This window comes from Mastigoproctus giganteus, chromosome 2, assembly GCF_048544385.1.
Source record: "Mastigoproctus giganteus isolate SK-2022 chromosome 2, ASM4854438v1, whole genome shotgun sequence".
Taxonomy (NCBI): Eukaryota; Metazoa; Arthropoda; class Arachnida; order Uropygi; family Thelyphonidae; genus Mastigoproctus; species Mastigoproctus giganteus.
Window position 1 is genome coordinate 270,360,402 of NC_143576.1, and position 17,274 is coordinate 270,377,675.

The 17,274-nt window shown below is 39.7% G+C and overlaps 1 protein-coding gene across 3 annotated transcripts in view; it reads left to right on the forward strand.

The window, feature by feature from the left end:
- LOC150090468 (uncharacterized) overlaps positions 1–17,274 on the forward strand; it is a 678,730-nt gene that overhangs the window by 397,108 nt on the left and 264,348 nt on the right. For all 3 annotated transcript variants that reach the window (XM_090389911.1, XM_090389910.1, XM_090389909.1), the window contains exon 15: positions 16,104–16,229. In XM_090389911.1, the coding sequence (XP_090246037.1) occupies positions 16,104–16,229 (126 nt within the window). The remainder of the gene's footprint in view (positions 1–16,103; positions 16,230–17,274) is intronic.

The window sequence follows — 17,274 nt, forward strand, 5'->3', positions numbered from 1 at the left end:
CAGGTGAGTGACCCGTCTTTGCACCCTTTCAAGAAGCTCGATATCTTTCTTTAGGTGCGGTCTCCATACTTGAACACAGTATTCCAAGTGTGGTCTAACAAAAGCCTTATATAATAGGATTATCACGTCTCTATCTCTACTTGCAAAAGTTCGATAGATCATCGATAGGACACCATGGGCCTTCCTTGCAACTTGTTTACAATGCTCAGAGAATTTCAAGTCTGCCCTTATCGTAACACCTAAGTCCCTTTCCTCCAGTACTGGGTTTAGTTGAACTCCACCAAGTGAATAAATTATTTTGGGATTACTGTTTCCCAGGGGTAATACCTTACATTTGTTGGATTAAAGCATAGCTGCCATTTTTCTGACCATTAGCATTAGCATTAGAAGAGGCATTTGATACAAGAAAGCAAGCTTATGCAGCATCAGCCAAAAAAAAAAAAAAAAAACCCACTTCCACTTCACCCCTCTGTTCGTTCAAAATTTGGACTTTCTAAGATCCAAGTATATAATATCAAAGTTATTCCCTGCATCCAGTTATTTTGTGACTGCATCGTAGTATCCAATCAAATTGGTCAGGCAAGACTTCCCCTTAACCAAACCATGCTGTGTCTGAGCTATAACTGAAGTCTAGTCTAAATGATCCTGCAGTGTTTCTTTAACCAGTGCCTCCATTCATTTTCCTGGAACAGAAGTTAAGCTCACAGGTCTGTAATTATTTGTTTCAGCCTTCGATCCTCCTTTGTGAATTGGGGTCACATTTGCACATTTCCAGTCTATGGGTACCTCCCCTGAGTCCAAGGATGCTCTCATAATTATGGCTAAGGGTTTGCTTACTTCCTTTGCTGCCTCCTTTAATATAACTTGATAGATCCCATCCACCCCGGGTGCCTTTCTTGTGTTTATCTTCAACAATTTCTCCTCCACTTTACTCTCAGTTATTTCAAGATTCTGTAGCTTACTGCTAGAGTTGAATACACCTCTGGCATTCCCCTCGCTGAATAACTCCTCATGTGTGAATGTCGATGCAAAATATTCATTTAGTTTGTTAGCTACCTGAGCAGGATCATCAACAGTTGACCCATCAATATCAAGTGGACCAATCTGATTCATCCCCTTCCTTCTAGAGTTTACATAAGTAAAGAACTGTTTGCTGGTTTTCTTTGCATCACTTGCAAAGGATTTCTCGTAATCTGCCTTCGCCTGCCTAACCTCCTTTGTAACTTGGTTGCATATCGACTTGTATCTATCACAGGCTTCTGTGTTATGTGTTAATTTGTAAGTATCCCATGCATTTTTTTTCTCTACCATATGCCTCATTACTTCATCTGATATCCATTTTGGCCTAAACCTTGAACAATATTTCTTAGTTGGTATGTAAAGCCTAGTAGCTTCCAAGATAAGTTCTTTGAATGGTTCCCAATTTGAATTTGCTGTTGGTAACATCATCAGTCGGTCCCACTGTATAGAATTTAAATACTGTCTCAGTCCATTGTAGTTGCCTTTACGGAAGCAATAACCCTTCCCTTTACCCTTAATGGTAGTTACCTCTTTGAGTAAATCTCACTTCAGCACACTGTGATCACTGCCACCTAGTGGTTCACTTATTTGCAGATTCTTAATGCATGAAGAATCACTGCTGATAATCAAATCAAGAGTATTACTCCCTCTAGTTGCCTCCCGAACATGTTGATGTAAAAAACAATCATCCAATAAATCCACAAAAGCCCTGCTAGTGTGTGAGTGACCAGCCCCCAAATTCCAGTCAATATCTGGGAAATTAAAATCTCCCATTATAAGACTCTCTGATTTACTGGCCAACTCTATTTCCCTGTACAGTTTCTTATTATACTCATCAGAGTCATTAGGCCTATAGCACACCCCTACTCTCAATTTTGATCTCCCAATGCTTATGTCACACCAAACTGACTCCACACTGCACTGTCCAGCGATGTCGACTGGCTTCACTTCCTTGGTTTTTATGTGTTTCTTAACTAATAGCATAACCGTTCCCCCCTTCCTATCCTGTCTATCCTTTCTGTAGACGTTGTACTCCCCAAATTGCAGTTCTGCATCCCTTATATCTGTGTGACACCACGTCTCTGATATCCCAACAATATCTGCCATCGATGTTTTGAGCAATACCTCAAATTCATCAAATTTATTTACTAAACTCCTAGCATTGGTGTACACGCAAGTATACCTGCACCTGTTTCTATTCTTAGCTACCCTAACACAACCCATGTGTTTACTTGTACCGCAATGGCTCCTAGCAGTCTCTGAAATACCATGCATCTTGTTTTTCAGGCTTCTGCTCATTCTCATAGAAGCAGTGCAAGAATCTCTTTCACCTCTGCCAGTGGCTACTGTCAATCTATTGGGCTTTATCTCCCCCCAAGCTAGCAGTTTTCCGACCCACCTAACACTGCCTCGATAGCATCAGCAAATATTCTTGCACCCTTTCTATTTAAGTGTATCAAGGTTCAGTACTCAGGGTTCAGTTCCGCCCGAGCTAGCCGGGTATGTAAAGTGCCTGCCTGGCAACCCAAAAGGTCGCGGCTTCGATTCCCGCCTCGAGCTTGGATCAGAGTTCTGCAAAAACCTTGGGAGGTGAATTGTAGCCAGAGAAGCCGATACCCTAACTAAAAAACAAACAAACAGAGTTCAGTGTTGTGTCCATTGTTGTCTTCTGTATTTATAAATGATATTGATGATGGTATATGAGGCTTAATCTCCAAGTTTGCAGACAATACAAAGGTTGGCAGAGTTGTTAACGACACTAGTAACAGTATGCTGCTTCAACAGTTTCTAGAAAAGTCGAGCAGATGGGCTGAGAGGTGGCAAATGAAGTTTATTATTGACAAATGAAAAGTACTACATGTGGGAAGCAGTAACCCCAGAGTAACGTGTCAACTCTGTGGTACTACACTGACAGTCGTAGAGAATGAAAAGGACCTGTGGGTAATTGTGCAGGCAGATATGAAGTTTTCTGAGCAGTGCAGACGGTCTTCAAGAGTAGCTCATGGTGTCTTGTCAATGATATACAGGAATTTTTCTAGCAGGGATAAGGAGATTATCTGCTTGTATAAAGCGATGGTCTGGCCACAGTACTGTATACAGGCTTGAGTACTGTATATAGGTCTGGAGGCCTCATATTAAGAAGGATGTAGGGCTGTTGGAACCAGTACAGAGAAGGGCAACAAGATTAGTGAATGGAACAAAGGGTTGCCCTTTCGAAGAAAGGCTTAAATTTTGCAGATAAGTGTTTGGAGACTAGGCACCTGCGAGGTTATCTGACAGAGGTACATAAAGCCTTGAATGGTTTGAGCACGCTCAATGCAGATGGGATTCTTCCTCTTGCTCAGAATAATCACCTGAGAAGGCATAAATTCAAATTGAGGAAAGACGGTTGTAGGATAGATGTGTGGAAGTTTGTCTTTAGCCAGCGGCTGGTTGATTGCTGTAACAAACTTCCATCTGTCATTGTAGAAGTTGGTAGCTTAAATAGATTCCAGGCAGAACTTGAGAAACATTTGGAGCGAGTGGATGGGAGAAATAATGTTTTTTTTTGTGTTTTTTTCGGCTGGTGCTATATAAGCTTGCTTTTTTGCATCATGTGGCTTTGCTAATGCTAATTTGAGAAATATGTTATTTAGGCTAAGTTTCTCCAGTGGATAAAAGGGTGGTTGAGTTGGTGAAGACAGAGTAGTAATCAGTGGATGCTGCTCTTCTTGGAATAATATTATCGGTGGAGTCCCCCAGGTTCAGTGATGGGCCCACTTTTGCTTTGTTTATTTATCAGTGATATTGATGAAGGTATATCAGGGTTAAAGTCAAAGTTTGCAGATGATGCAAAGGTTGGCAGGATTGTTAATGCCAGTCATGACAATGTGCCTCTTCTGCAACATTATCTAGAAAATTTGGGCAGATGGTCTGAGAAGTGGCAACTGAAGTTTAACATTGACAAATGCAAAATACTGCATATGGGTAGAAGCAATCCTAGAGAAATGTACCAACTGTGTGATACTGCCCATAAGGTCAAAAAAATTAAAAAGATCTTGGAGTAATTGTGGTGTCAGACATGAAGTTTTCTGAGCTGTGTAGACAGGCTATCAGAGCAGGTCACGGACAATTTAGCATTAGCATTAGTAGAGGCATATGATGTAAGAAAGCAAGCTTATTCAGCATCAGCCAAAAAAAAAACACCAATCCCATTTCAACCCTCCGTACGCTCGAAATACCTGTCCAGTTGAGCCTTAAATTTGTTTAGGCTATCAACTTCAACAACAAGTGATGGAAGTCATTTCCACCAACCAACCACCCGCTGGCCAAAGGCAAATTTCCGCACATCTATTCGACATCCGTCCTTCCTCAATTTGAATTTATGCCCTCTGAGCAAAATGAAGAATCCCATTGGCATTGAGCATGCTCAAACCATTCAAAGCCTTATAGACCTCTATCAGATCACCTCGCCGTTGCCTAGTCTCCAGACTCTGTAATTTGGAAAACTTAAGCCTTTCTCCATAAGAGCAACACTTTGTTCCATTCACTAATCTTGTTGCCCTTCTCTGTACCCGTTCCAGCAGCTCTACATCCTTCTTGAAATGAGGCCTCCAGACCTGTATACAGTACTCAAGATGTGGCCTAACCATTGCCTTATACAAGGGAATAATCACCTCCTTATCCCTGCTGGAAAAATTCCTGTATATCATTGACAATACTCCATGAGCTACTCTTGCAGCCCGTCTGCACTGATCAGAGAACTTCATATGTGCCTGCACAACCACCCCCAAGTCCCTTTCGTTCTCTACCACTGTCAGTGTAGTACCACAGAGTTGATATGTTGCTCTGGGGTTGCTGTTTCCCATTTGTAGTACTTTACATTTGTCAATGTTAAACTTCATTTGCCACCTCTCAGCCCATCTGCTCAACCTTTCCAGATCCTGTTGCAGCAGCATAGTGTCAGTAGTGTCCTTGACAACCCTGCCAACCTTTGTATCGTCTGCAAACTTGGACATTAAACTTGATATCCCATCATCAATAACATTCATAAACACCGAAAACAACAACGGACCTAACACTGAACCCTGAGGAACTCCACTAATAACATTAGTCCACGTTGAGCAGTGTCCATTGATTACCACTCTCTGTCTTCTGCCACTCAACCATCCCCTTATCTATAGCAGCAATTTGCCTCCAATGCCACACTGCTCCAGTTTGTGCAGCAGTCTTCCATGTGCATCAGTATCAAAAAGCCTTTCTAAGATCCAAATATATAATATCAATGTTCTTCCCTGCATCTAGTTCTTTTGTGACTACATCATAGTATCCAATCAAATTGGTCAGGCAAGACCTGCCCTTAACAAAACCATGCTGCGTCTGAGCTATAACTGAATTCTTGTCTAGATGATCCTGCAGTGCTTCTTTAACCAGTGCCTCCATTAATTTATCTGGAACAGAAGTTAAACTAACAGGTCTATAATTACTTGTCAGCCTTTGATCCTCCTTTGTGAATTGGGGGTTACATTTGCACATCTTCAGTCTATGGGTACCTCCCCTGAGTCCAAAGAAGCTCTCATAATTATGGCTAGGGGTTTGCTTACTTCCTTTGCTGCCTCCTTTAATATAACTGGATAGATCCCATCCACCCTAGGTGCCTTTTTTATGTTTATCCTCAACAATCTCTCCTCCACTTTCCTCTTAGTTATTACAAAATCATCCAGCTCACTGCCAATGTTTACTTTACCTACATCATTCTCCTTCCTGAATAACTCCTCATGCGTGAATGTAGATGCAAAATACTCGTTTAGATTGTTAGCCACCTGAGCAGGATCCTCAACTGTTGAACCATCAATATCCAGTGGACCAATCTGATTCATCCCTTTCCTTCTTGAGTTTAAATAGGTAAAGAACTCTTTTCTGTTTTTCTTTGCATCCTTTGCCAAGGATTTTTCGTAGTCTGCCTTTGCCTGCCTAATCTCCTTTGTGACTTGGTTACAGACCAACTTATATCTATCATAGGCTTCCATGTCACCCATTAATTTGTATGTATCCCATGCATTTTTCTTCTCTGCCACATGTCTTATTAGTTCATCTGACAACCATTTAGGCCTAAACCTTGAACAATATTTCTTAGTTGGTATGTAAAGCCTGGTAGCCTCCAAGATTAGTTCCTTGAATGCTTCCCATTTTGAGTTTGCTGTTGGTAACGTCATCAGTTGGTCCCACTGTATAGAATTTGAATACTGTCTCAGACCATCAAAGTCGCCTTTACGAAAACAAAAACCCTTCCCTTTACCTCTGATGGTAGTTACCTCCTTGAGTAAATCCTACTTCAACACACTGTGATCACTGCCACCTAGTGGTTCATTTGTCTGCTGATTCTTAATGCATGAAGAATCACTACTGATAATCAGATCAAGAGTATTGCTCCCTCTTGTTGCCTCTCGAACATGCTGATGTAGAAAACAATCATCCAATAAATTTTCAGTGATATACAGGAATTTTGCTAGTAGGGAAAAGGAGGTGATTATCCTTTTGTATGAGGCAGTGGTTAGTTCACACTTGAGTACTGCGTACAGGTCTGGAGGCTTAGGAAGGACCTAGTTTTTTGAGCCAGTACAGAGAAGGGTAACAGGATTGGTGAGGGGAACGAATGGGTCCTCTTACCTTTGAAAGGCTTAAGTTTTGCATATTGCAGCGGTTGGAGACTAGGCATCTGTGAGGTGTATAAGACTTTGAATGGGTTGAGCATGCTGAATTCTGATGGTAATCTCTCCCCTTGCTCAACAAATTTCCATCTGTTGTGGAAGTTGATGCTTAAATTAATTTAATTAGAACTATATAAACTTTTTGAGGGAATGAATTTGTGAAATTGTTTTTTTTTTTTTCTTTTGGTTGATGCTACATTAGCTTATACGCTTGCTTTCTTGCATCACTTGCCTGTTTTTTTTTCTTTTACCAAATGTCTTTCAAAGAAGACTTTCCTAATACAGCAGGCCCCCGTTATAATGCGGTTCGCTTTACGCTGATTCGCTATAACGCTGTTCTTATATTATAACCCGTATCTGACTATAACGCTGTTTTACAGATTGAATTTTTGGCATATTTAAACGAAATTGTTTCATTTGTTGGAGTGGATAGCTTGAAAATGAATAGCAAAACAGCATTAAAACGTTTTCCACCCCGACATGAGAAATTTTCCCACGCTCAGTGAAATTTTCTCGCGCGCTAATTTAATTGCAGTACAGTGACTTGTTACGTAGTTCCGAGATCAACATTTTAAAAAATTATCAAATATATTGCTTGTAATATTTGCGTTGTATGCATTTATCCGAAGTCTACTCATCACTCAGTATTGTATTAGACATCGTGCGAAACGGGCAGTTTACTTGAACATTGTATCGTAATTAATGGAACCAACGCAGTTACATTTTCGAAGAGTTAATAATGGCCGATAAGAATGAAAAACCAACAACATCTGAGCGCAATACGAAGACTATAAATGTAAGGAAAAAGACTGAATTTGAAAATTAAATTAGACGTTTTGAAATGAATCAATTCGGGTCAAAGACAAGCGAATGTGTGTGCCATAATTTAGCACTTGCAAGTTTAACTGTAAGAAAAATTAAAAAAAAAAATAATAAAGAATTAATTTTAGCAGCAAGAAAGATAACTGTTCCACTGCAAGCAACTAGGGCTAGGCCGGCTATTAGGATTGAAATGGAAAGACTTTAACTAATTTTATTGAAGATAATATCCAATGCAGAATTCGGTTAATATTATTAAAAGAGAGAGAGAGATTAGCCAATATAATGATCTGAAGAAAACTCACCTAAAAAAAAAAAAAAAAAATGTGGAACCATTTAAAACTAGTAAGGGCTGGTTGAATATATTTAAAATCCAGGGAGAAGCCGCAAGTGCAGATTAAGGAGCCGAAACTTTCAAAAAAGAACTTGTTAAAATTATTGAAGAGGGGTATTATGTATTATACTTCTCAACAAAGTTTTTAACATAGATGAAGCAGGACTTTTGTGGAAACGAATGCCTAAAAGAAGTTTCATATTGAAATTAAAAAAAAAAAAAAAAAAAACATGCCAGGTAAAGAAGAAAAAAACATGCCAGGTTTCAAAGCGGCGAAGGATCGGTTGACTTTATTGTTGGTTGGTAACACTGCGGGGGATTTAAAATTAATACCCCTTTTAGTTTATTTGGAAGAGGGCCGAAGTTCAACCCAAAATCGACACATTTTTCTTGATTAAATTCATCAATTAAATTAAATCAATTTAGATCAAATTCATGATTTTAATTGGAATTTTATGTTTAATTTTGATACGTAAGTAGTTACTACATAATTATATACGTATGTAATGCAGAATATTTTATATGTACAAATATTTGAATATTAAATATTTTGACCGACATTTGTGCATCTTTTCACTACCGTTTATTGATTAGGAAATATCCTATGGCACCAACCGCAACTCACAAATACATATGTTACCTTATGGGAATGTGGCGCTCGCTTAGCGTGGATTCACTTAGCGCTTGTTTTTACGGAACCAATTATCAGCGTTAAGCGAGGGTCACCTGTATTCTGCTCTCTTGCTTAGTATGCATCTTATTATGCTTGTTTTGTTGGAAGCATGTATCTTTGCCAACGGCCCTGAGTGCCAAGCAAGTTTAAAAGCGTCTTCTCGAGAATCAACAGATTACTGACAATTTTCAATTCCTTATTTGCAAAAATTATTTATTTTCTGCTCTTCTAAATAAAGAAGCAAGCTTTCCAAAAGAAGGGAAGGGTACCTTTCTTCTTTTTGTATATAGAACTAATCTACATAACACACTAACCTTTTATCGCTTGGTCACTGGTGGCACCGCTCCTGCCTCCACTTGGCGGGGCCGGTAACCTGTGGGAAAAGTTATCCTCCAGGGCTAACAGGAGCAACCATGGATACTAATAATTACCAAGCTCTTGAGCCTAGATACTCATCTCATGACTTGAATATAACATATTAATATAACTCCGATAATAACATATTACAATCCAGGAGACTATGTAAAAATGAGAATCAGCAGGAATTTCCAACATTCCTTATACTCCATTCTCTTTCAACCAAACCTATGAGTGCACTTTCACCATTTCTAATTCAGAAATGTTTAGAAACTGTGGCCGATTCCCTGAAAATGGTGAAAACACTCCGATCTGGAGATCTATTATTTGAAACAGCTAAGCACCAGCACACTCAGGCCCAATTGAAAATAGCAACTTTGGGCAGAATACCTGTACGGGTCACCCCCCCTCATGCTACGTTAATAAAAAGTACTGAAGCCTATAACAGCTACAAGATGATGTGTAACAGAGCCACAGAAAAGGTTCGACAGGCAAAGGCAGTTTATGAGAAATCACTAGCAAACAGAGCAGAGAGGGGGGGATAAAGAATTCTTCACATATATAAATGCCAAGAAGGGCAGGACAAACCAGATCGGACCTTTATGTAAGGGAAAGGGGATAGTAATAAATACACCAGCTGTCGTTGCAGATGAACTCAGCAGTTATTTTGCATCGATATTTACAAATGAAAAGCCTTTTGTGGCAATGGGAAATTGTGAGAGCGAAGTTAAAAAATATGTAATTAATGATATTGAAATTTTGCAAGATTATTTAATGAAAAAACTTTCGAGCCTACAGACCAGTAAGGCTCCTGGAGTCGATGGAATATACCCTATAATCTTAAGAGAGGTGGCAAGCGAGTGCATTGAACCATTGGGGCTAATTATGCGAGCATCACTAGACTCTGGGGAGATTCCCCTTGGAATAGAAAAGTGCAAATGTATCTCCCATACATAAGGGTGGCTCTAAAAGTGAAGTTGGAAATTATCGACCTGTCAGTCTGACTTCAGTAGTAGGGAAAATCATGGAGGCAATGATCAAGGGTGGAATTCAGGATCATTTGGATCAAATTGAAATTCTCAAGGATACTCAGCATGGTTTTGTAAAGGGAAAATCATGTTTAACAAATCTGGTTCGCTATTTTGAAAGGGTCACTCATGAGCTGGATTTTGGGAATAATTTCGACATTATTTATTTAGATTTCAGCAAAGCTTTTGACTCAGTCCCACATGAGCGGTTGCTTTATAAGCTGGAACAGGTTGGAATCACTGGGAAAATCCTTAGATGGATAGAAGGATGGCTTCAGGGCAGGAGGCAGAGGATTGTGATAAATGGCTATTCCTCAGATTGTGTTGATGTAAGAAGTGGGGTTCCCCAAGGATCAGTATTAGGACCACGGTTGTTTTTAATTTACATAAATGACATTGATGAAGGGATAGACGGCGTGATGTCTAAATTTGCAGATGATGTTAAAATTGGTAGAGTAGTTAATGATCACTATCAAGCTGAGCTTCTTAAGAGAGACCTAGATAGACTTCAGGAATGGTCAGAAAAATGGCAGCTGTGCTTTAATCCAACAAAGTGTAAGGTATTACACCTGGGAAACAGTAATCCCAAAAAAACTTATTCACTTGGTGGAGTTCAACTTAACCCAGTACTGGAGGAAAGGGACTTGGGTGTTACGATACGGTCAGACATGAAATTCTCTGAGCATTGTAAACAGGTTGCAAGGATGGCCCATAGTGTCCTATCGATGATCTATCGAACTTTTGGAAGTAGAGATAGGGACGTGATAATCCCATTATATAAGGCTTATGTTACACCACACTTGGAATACTGTGTTCAAGTATGGAGACTGCACCTAAAGAAAGACATCGAGCTTCTTGAAAGGGTGCAAAGAAGGGTAACTCGCCTGGTGAGGTCGGCAAAAGGGCGTCCTTATGAAGAAAGACTTCGATTATTGGGTTGCAGAGTTTGGAAACTAGACACCTTAGAGGAGATTTGATTGAGGTGTTTAAGGCTCTGAGAGGCATCAGTAAAATGAACGAGGACAAAATTTTCAAGATTATAAATGATGCTAGATCTAGGGGACATAAATTCAAGTTATGGGGGGGAACTGTTTAGATTGGACTGCAGGAAGTTTTATTTTAGCCAGCGAGTTATAAATTACTGGAATAAGTTGCCTTCATGGGTGGTAGAGGCCGACAGTTTGGGAAATTCAAAGGTCATCTGGATTGTACTTTCGGGTAAGGGAAGCGCATAGGATGATAGGTTTAATTTCCTTTTTATTTTATATTTTATTTTTTTTATTTATTAATTATTATTATTTATTTATTTTATTTTATTTATTTATTTTTTGTTTTTATTATTGTATTGTTCCGATTTTTTTTTTTTTTTTGGCTGATGCAGCATAAGCCATGGGCTTTCTTGCACCATGCGGCCGTTAACTAATACTAATTCCCAACCCAATCAGATGCTTCAAGTGCCAAAAATTTGGACACTCGCAAACAGTATGTCAAGGAGACACTGTCTGCCCGAATTGCAGCTCTAAAACCCACACGCAAACAGATTGCACCACAGAAACACCACAATGTCCAAATTGTAAAGGCCAATATCCAGCATATTCAAAAACATGCGAACTCTGGAGGGTAGTAAACAAGGTTCAAAAATACAAAGTCGAACAAAACGTTACTTACCAGGAAATGAGCATATCGTGAGCATAACTTCCTAGTAAGCTAGAAAGCAAGTTATGCTCACCATACCAAAAGTTACTTATGCTGCTGCAACCCAGAAATATCAATCAATAGGAACACAAATGGCAATCACAGTGCCCCCCCCCCCCCCAATCCATCTCAATAGCCAACTGGGCTCGATCAGTGTTATCAACCACACAGTAATCACCTACAGAACAACACAAAGTAATTTCCGCTAGCAATACTCCTCTAATAGTCCCACTAACTGCTTTTGATACTCAGCGAGAAACTGTAAAACTAAAAGTATCAGCTCCACACATTGAAGACAAACCATGCTCAGCAAATAAGGATCCCGATGCTGATATCCCACAGGATGAGCCTATCTTAGATTTACATGCAGAAGATGACATGGACATTGGATGCCCTACCTTTTCAAAAAAAAAAAAAAAAAAAAGAAAAGAAAAGAAAGGTTGAAACTAGATCGACTGAAACAGGCTGGATATAAAAAAACAGACAGAACCATACACAACTGCTGAATCTAAATAATGAAAACATTTTACAATGGAACTGTAGAGGTCTATGAAGCATCATTTTTGATATTTATGATCTAATCGAACAGTACAGGGAGCCTCGGTAGCCAGGTGGGCAGGAGCAGCAGTGCGTAGCACACGCTTCTTGATTAGACCGGCGTTCGAGCCCGTGACCGCCAAATACGGAGGATGCGGAAATGTCAGGGAATGACCACCGCATATCCCTGGAGCAATATGGCCTTAGTTGCTAATCTCCTAAAAACCAAATAGTGAGCAGTACAGTCCAATAAGCTTCTGCTTGCAGGAAACCAATCTAACCCCACAGGTGACTCCAGTGATTAAAAACTATAATGTCTATCAGCAAGTTAGAAACAATGCTAACTCAAGGAGGAGGAGTAGCCATACTTGTTGACAACAGATAATAACAGCTGCGACCTCTGCTATACCCAAAACCAGAGTTGGTCCTCACAGACATGCCAATATCTGGTGCATGCTGGAAGCTAAAAAAGAACAGAATAAAGCTTGTAATCTGTTTCGTAAATACCCAACAACAACTAACAACCTGATTAACTTCAAGAAACTTAAAGCTAAGGCCCATTACATGCAGAAAAAGGCAAAAAAAGACTCTTGGGTCTGGTTTGCTTCCACCATTACTAAAAATACAGACAGTAGAAAAATTTGGGACAAAATCAAAAAACTGAATGGTAAATCGCTCCCAAAATCAGCACCCATCATAAGTTGGAAAGGTAAAGACTTTTCCTCTCCAGTGGAAGTCGCAAATGCCCTGTCAGAATGGTTTTCTGAAACATCTCTGTCACGTCAGCATATGAGGTACCCTTTAAGCAGCTCTCAAGTAAAAGCCAAGATCATCAACTTCAATACAAGATCATCTCTTCCGTATAATCAATCATTTACTCTTTTTGAACTAGAGAGCTACTTAAATAGATCAGCTAATAGTGCACCAGGGCCTGATGGGATAGACTATTTGATGCTTAAACATCTAAATAAAAGAGCTCTGAAATCATTACTGATCTATTTTAACCAGATATTCTCAGAAGGCTGCTATCCTCTTTCCTGGCGCAACTCAATAGTCCTTGCCTTTCCTGAACCTGGAAAGGATCAGTCAGATCCATGAAACTATCAGCCAATATCTTAACAGTTGCCTTGGTAAGACATTAGAAAAAATTATTCATGCTCAATTAGTATGGTACCTAGAATCTCATTCAATAATGAACAAGAACCAGTACGGCTTTAGGAAAAATTGGTCAACTCTAGACCTTATGATCAGGGCAGAAACCAACATACGGAATGCTTTTATCCATAAAGAACGTCTTGTCATGGTCTGCCTGGATATCGAAAAAGCCTTTCATACCACCTGGCTCTACGGCATTCTTCAAAATCTGTATGGCACAGGTCTTCGGGGTCAGCTACCACTAATCTTCAAATTCAAAGCTTCCTCCAAAATAGAACCTTTCAGGTGCGTTACTGCAATTCACTATCCCATAGATTTGTCCAAGAAGAAGGGGTCCCACAAGGATCAGTTCTTAGTGCGACACTCTTTGCAGTTGGGCTAAACAATGCTACAGACGATATTCCGGCTAATGTCGACCCCTATCTGTATGCAGACAACCTTACAATATCCTGCCACTCGCAAAATATGCGCTCCATCGAGCATCTGTTACAGCTCTCAATAAGTAAAATAGAATCATGGGCATCCCAAAATGTCTATCGCCTCTCTGCAGCAAAAACAGGTGCCTCCGTAGTCAGGTGGGCAGGAGTAGCAGTGCGTAGCACACGCTTCTTGTTTAGACAGGGATTCGAGCCCGTGACTACCAAATACGGAGAATGCAGAACAGTCAGGGAATGACCACCGCATATCTCCGGAGCAATATGGCCTTAGTTGCTAATGCTCCTAAAAACCAAATAACAAAACAAACAAAACAACAAAACAACTGCTATTCACTTTTGCAAAAAGCATCAGCTCCATCCAGATCCTGAACTAAGGTTAGGAATCCAACAAGTACCACTTAGTAGCAGTATTCTTGGTTCTTGGGACTAGTACTTGACACTAAACTTACTTCTCAGGCGCATATAAGGCAATTATGGATGCAGTGCAGAAAAAGATGAATATGCTCAAAGTTATCTCTTCAATGGCATGAGAAGCCAATCGCTGCACACTTTTACACCTATATTGAACCTTGATAAGATCTCGTCTAGAGTATGGAGCCCCAGTTTATGATTCTGCACGGAAGGCAGCATTGGCTTCACTCAATCCGATGCACAGTGTTCTCAGTATTGCTTTAGGAGCCTTTAAGACATCCCCAGTGCAAAGTCTGTATATAGATTCCAGTGAACCTCCACTACATCTTAGGAGAAAAGTATTGTTTCTTAGCTATGCAGCCAAATTACGTGGCATCCCTTATCACCCCATCTGGACATATTTCTTTGAACCTCAATCGGCAAACTTCCATAAAAATAAACCTAATGAAAACAAACCTGCTGGCATCCGGCTACAGGAGCTAATGCAATGTTGGAACATCTATCTTGAAAATATATCTCATGTTGCAGATGCAGTACAAGCATCATGGGCAATATATATACCTCTATGTGATAACGCCTTTCTTCAGTGGGGAAAATACTCCCTATGGAATCAAAATCTTAGACAATTACATGATGCTCATGCATTGGCCAGTGCTCAAAGTCCTCATGTATATATGGACGGTTGAAAAACTGACATCCGTTGTAGCTGCAATGGTCCTTCCTACATCCACTGTCTCTGTCCAGTTACCAAATGAATGCAGTCTGTTTACAGCTGAACTCTATGCAATAAAAATGGCTTTGAATCTCCTCAACTACCTATTAAATACCTAGGTCGTAATATATACATACTCTTTCAGTGCAATGAGAGCCTTACAGAAGAAATTACAACATTCCCATCCCCCTTCTGACACAAATCAGAACACAATTATGTAACCTCGATAAAAAGAAGCTGACTGTTAAATTCTGCTGGATACCCAGCCACGTCGGAATTCCAGGAAATGAGTGCAGACAAAGCAGGAAAGTGCCCTGCTTGCTTTGATTCCATCTCAGTTCCTTACTCTGATTTCAAACCAATCATACAAAGGATATGTACTGAGATGTGGTCTGAAATGTGACATACCCAGACAGCAAACAAACTTTTTGAGATAAAACAGAATCCACAGTTGTGGAGATCCAGTTTCAGCCTAAACAGGCACGAAGAGGTCGTGCTTGCAAGAGCACGAATTGGCCATACACATCTAATGCACCTCTTTTTACTGCTAGGAGAAGATCCTCCACTTTGCTTACACTGTAGCTCCCTACTTACTGTTAAGCATATCCTAATTGAGTGTGCACATTACCATTCAGTGAGAATTGCATGTTTCAAATCGCTGCTTAATTTACAAAAACCTCTACAACTGTCCCATATACTTGGAGATGATAGCAGTTTCTCAGAACTTTTTACTTACCTGAAAATGATTAATGTTTACAGTCACTTTTAGACTTATTTCCCATAACGTATACAGTCACTTCTAGACCAAAGTAACAAGTGCAGTTTGGCCATTGGAGCCCTTGCGCCATTAAACCCCACTCCAGCAACAACCTTTGCCAACAGGCATTATTTACTGATGAAAATTATTAAATTGAAGTATAGAAATCAGCTGACAGATGAAATTTTAAGTTCATTATTAAGGATAAACACTGCCGACATTATTCAGACATGAAATGTTTTGCAAAAGGAATATTAGGTCCAAGATCCTTACTCGCATGATGGAGAAATAAAATATGTGCTAAAGATGTCTACCAATTTTTCAAATTTTTTTCCATTGAAATGATAAAAAATATACTTTTGTTAATGTATGTACATAGTAATGTGATAATAAACTCCAAATGCACAATTTAAATTTATTTATAATGTTTAACCTATAAGGTTCCATGTATATATATCAGCCACTTATCATTTAATAGGTAAATGCTACACCTGGATCACTGCCATTTACTGCAATATCTATTCCTGATTCAGCAGGTGATTTAAAAACACACCCAGATGACCTTGACACAGATGAACAAGCTGCCGAAAGCAAAAGAAAAATGGTAAATATATTTTTTTTATTGTCTGACTATTATGACTATTCTCCATATATATCCTAAAAAAGGCCTCTGAGGTTGGGAAAATTCATATTTTAGCATTAAATCAGCTCACACACCAACCATAAGAATAAGTATTTACTGTAACTAAAATATTTACATATTAAAATAAAATAAAATAAATATTTACAAAAACTGCTATTATATTAAATTAAATTATATACATGTAAAAACATTAAAACTGTGATAAAATCCTTAAGATAAACTACACTAAAATAAACCAGATTAAAAGCGATAAAAACAATAAGTCTCTGGAGCTTTCGGAAGCATCGGCTTCCTCAGCAGTAACAAAACTTCCTGCAGCACGTCCATATATAACAGGCTCACGGTACCTATACACGTGGTGCAGTCGGCGCATGGTCTGCTGGAAGTGGAAATAGCTCGGGAACGTGTTAAGCAGAACCGTTCATCCGTACTTAGGATGATAGTTTCAAACAGAGGATGCATACGCATACCTCTGTCCCTATTCATAATATTGTGGTCGGATGAACAGATTCGTAGGCTCTCGAGCCATTTACGGTTCCAGAACCCATGCGCTCGATCCACAATAACCGCATCCTCTGAGGAAATTTGATGCTGCTTCTCCCAAAAATGTTCGGCACAGCAGACTTATTGTAATCAGCGGTTTTTATAGCATTTGCATGCTCCCCCCAGACGATCCTTGAGCCGTCGTTTTGTCTCGTCCACATAACATTCCCCACAATCCGGGCATTTTATCCTGTATACTACTCCACTACTCACGTCCTTTGCTATTGGGTCTTTTACCTGAGACAACACTGTGTGCAACCTCCGCCCGGGAAGCTGCACACAGCGTGTTTTATAACCCCGCAAAACTCTAGCGAGATGCTCAGTAACGCCCGGATAGTAAGGAATGTATGCGGTAGCTACAGGAACAAATGGTTCCTGACGGTTAGACTCTATTCCTCTACTAAATCTGTCTATGATCCTCTGGGGGTATCCACATTTTCTAAGGTCTGCTGTGACTCGTCTA